Genomic DNA, 2,245 nt, shown 5'->3' on the forward strand with positions numbered 1-2,245 from the left:
GAAGATATTGCATAGTAACTGTTTTAAAATGTTAATAACAACGCTTTAACAGCCACCTTTATTCTAAAGCAAATTATGAAGACAACTACCATATTAATTAGCATATTCGATCTGTATGATTTAGGATCATTGAGATCAAGAAAGCTTGGTCAAATTACGGACTGACCAAACATTGTATATATATAAATAGAAGGGGGGGCCCTTTTTGTATCTCAGAGCTCTCAACCCTTCTCTTCCTATATATAAGAGGCCTTTTGAGATGGTTTCATTCAGCTCTCTCTTCTCTTTTCTCACTTCCCTTTGTCATTTCAGCTTCCTCAAAAGAAAATCCTTGTCCTAGAAAATCAAGATAAGCCCGAAAATTAATCCCGGTACAGAGCTAGCATCCATGGGTATAAAGATTGAGCAGCAGCAGCAGCCTTCCGTTGAGCTATCAAAAATAGCTGTTTCTGATACTCATGGAGAAGACTCTCCATACTTTGCAGGCTGGAAAGCATATGACGAAAACCCTTACGATGAATCAAGCAACCCATCAGGAGTCATACAGATGGGACTGGCTGAGAATCAAGTAAGTGCTCAACAAAATCCAGAAGAAGAAGATTGCTTTTTTTTTTTTTTTTTTTTTTATTTTTTATTTTAAAGAAACCTTGGTGGTACGAGAGAATTTTATTGATAGGGTGTAGTGCTCAACAAAACCGAGAAGAAGAAAATACTAATATGTTTTTTATTTAAGAATTGTGACCTAATATATTTTTTTTTTATTGAACAGGTTTCATTCGATGTGTTGGAAAAATACTTGAAAGAGCATTCAGAAGCTTCCAACTGGGGAGCAAAGGCATCAAAAGGAGTGTCTGGCTTTAGAGAAAATGCCTTGTTTCAAGATTACCATGGTCTTTTGTCTTTCAGAAAGGCAATGGCAAGTTTCATGGAACAAATAAGAGGAGGAAGAGCCAAATTTGACCCTGATAGAATAGTCCTAACTGCAGGAGCAACTGCAGCCAATGAGCTATTAACTTTCATTATAGCTGATCCTGGTGATGCTTTGCTTGTTCCAACCCCATACTATCCAGGGTAAGAATACTCCTCCACTACTCAAACTTAATGCCATTCAGAGTTACAAAAATGTTCCCTAGTCAGACAGTCTGGCATTATTTTGTCAAAGTGTCAAAAACTAATTATGCCAACTCAAATTTTGTTTTACAGATTTGATAGAGATTTGAGGTGGAGGACTGGTGTGAATATTGTGCCAATCCACTGTGGCAGCTCAAACAATTTCCAAATCACTCCTCAAGCTTTGGATGCTGCATACAAAGAGGCGGAAGCCAAGAACATGAGAGTGAGAGGTGTACTCATCACAAATCCTTCCAACCCTTTAGGTGCAACAGTCCAAAGGGCAGTCCTTGAAGAGATTCTTGATTTTGTCACCCGGGAAAACATCCATCTTGTATCTGATGAAATTTACTCGGGCTCTGCCTTCTCATCCACCGAGTTCATAAGCATTGCAGAGATTCTTGAAGACAGGCAGTACAAGGATGCAGAAAGAGTCCACATAGTTTATAGCCTCTCTAAAGACCTAGGCCTTCCGGGTTTTCGTATTGGCACCGTGTACTCTTACAACGACAAGGTTGTGACAACAGCAAGAAGGATGTCTAGCTTCACCCTGATATCTTCTCAGACACAACATCTCTTGGCTTCCATGTTGTCTGAGAAGGAATTCACTGAAAATTACATAAAGACAAATAGAGAGAGACTGAGGAAGAGATACGACATGATGATCGAGGGTTTGAAGAAATCGGGGATTGAGTGTTTGACAGGCAATGCCGGGTTGTTTTGCTGGATGAATTTAAGTCCACTTTTGGAGAAACCAACAAGAGAAGGTGAATTGGCTCTTTGGGACTCTATGCTGTATGAAGTGAAGCTAAATATATCTCCTGGTTCTTCATGCCACTGCTCTGAACCAGGCTGGTTTAGGGTTTGTTTTGCAAACATGAGTGAGCAGACACTTGAAGTTGCTCTTAAGCGAATACATAATTTTATGGAACAAAGAAAGAGAAGCAGGAATTAATCTAGTTTTCTCTCTTTAATGTTCCTTTTAGGTTTTTGAATGGTTCTCCCATTTTGAATCTAAAGAGTACAAAATCTAGCATCAGGAACTGGAATTTTGTCTCATTACATACACATAGTGTAGATCATATTGGATGAATAACATCCTTGTTTTCTTGCTTGGAAAAGCAAGTTTCACAGA

The 2,245-nt window shown here is 38.8% G+C and overlaps 1 protein-coding gene across 1 annotated transcript; it reads left to right on the plus strand.

The window, feature by feature from the left end:
* The first annotated feature begins 278 nt into the window (after positions 1 to 278).
* LOC137748741 (1-aminocyclopropane-1-carboxylate synthase 7) lies at positions 279 to 2,245 on the plus strand. The gene is made up of 3 exons (XM_068488920.2): positions 279 to 568; positions 770 to 1,071; positions 1,204 to 2,245. The coding sequence occupies exons 1-3, from the start codon at positions 389 to 391 to the stop codon at positions 2,063 to 2,065; spliced, it is 1,344 nt and encodes a 447-aa protein (XP_068345021.2). The 5' UTR covers positions 279 to 388; the 3' UTR covers positions 2,066 to 2,245.

The sequence above is a fragment of the Pyrus communis genome, chromosome 2, assembly GCF_041283825.1.
Source record: "Pyrus communis isolate YQ-2024b chromosome 2, ASM4128382v1, whole genome shotgun sequence".
NCBI classification, from domain to species: domain Eukaryota; kingdom Viridiplantae; phylum Streptophyta; class Magnoliopsida; order Rosales; family Rosaceae; genus Pyrus; species Pyrus communis.

Bases quoted from the DNA above. Each gene is read 5' to 3' on its own strand.
- LOC137748741 (XM_068488920.2), top strand. From the start codon at position 389: ATGGGTATAAAGATTGAGCAGCAGCAGCAGCCTTCCGTTGAGCTATCA. The intron at 569-769 runs GTAAGTGCTCAA...TTTATTGAACAG, and splicing joins TGGGACTGGCTGAGAATCAA to GTTTCATTCGATGTGTTGGA. The intron at 1,072-1,203 runs GTAAGAATACTC...TTTGTTTTACAG, and splicing joins CCAACCCCATACTATCCAGG to ATTTGATAGAGATTTGAGGT.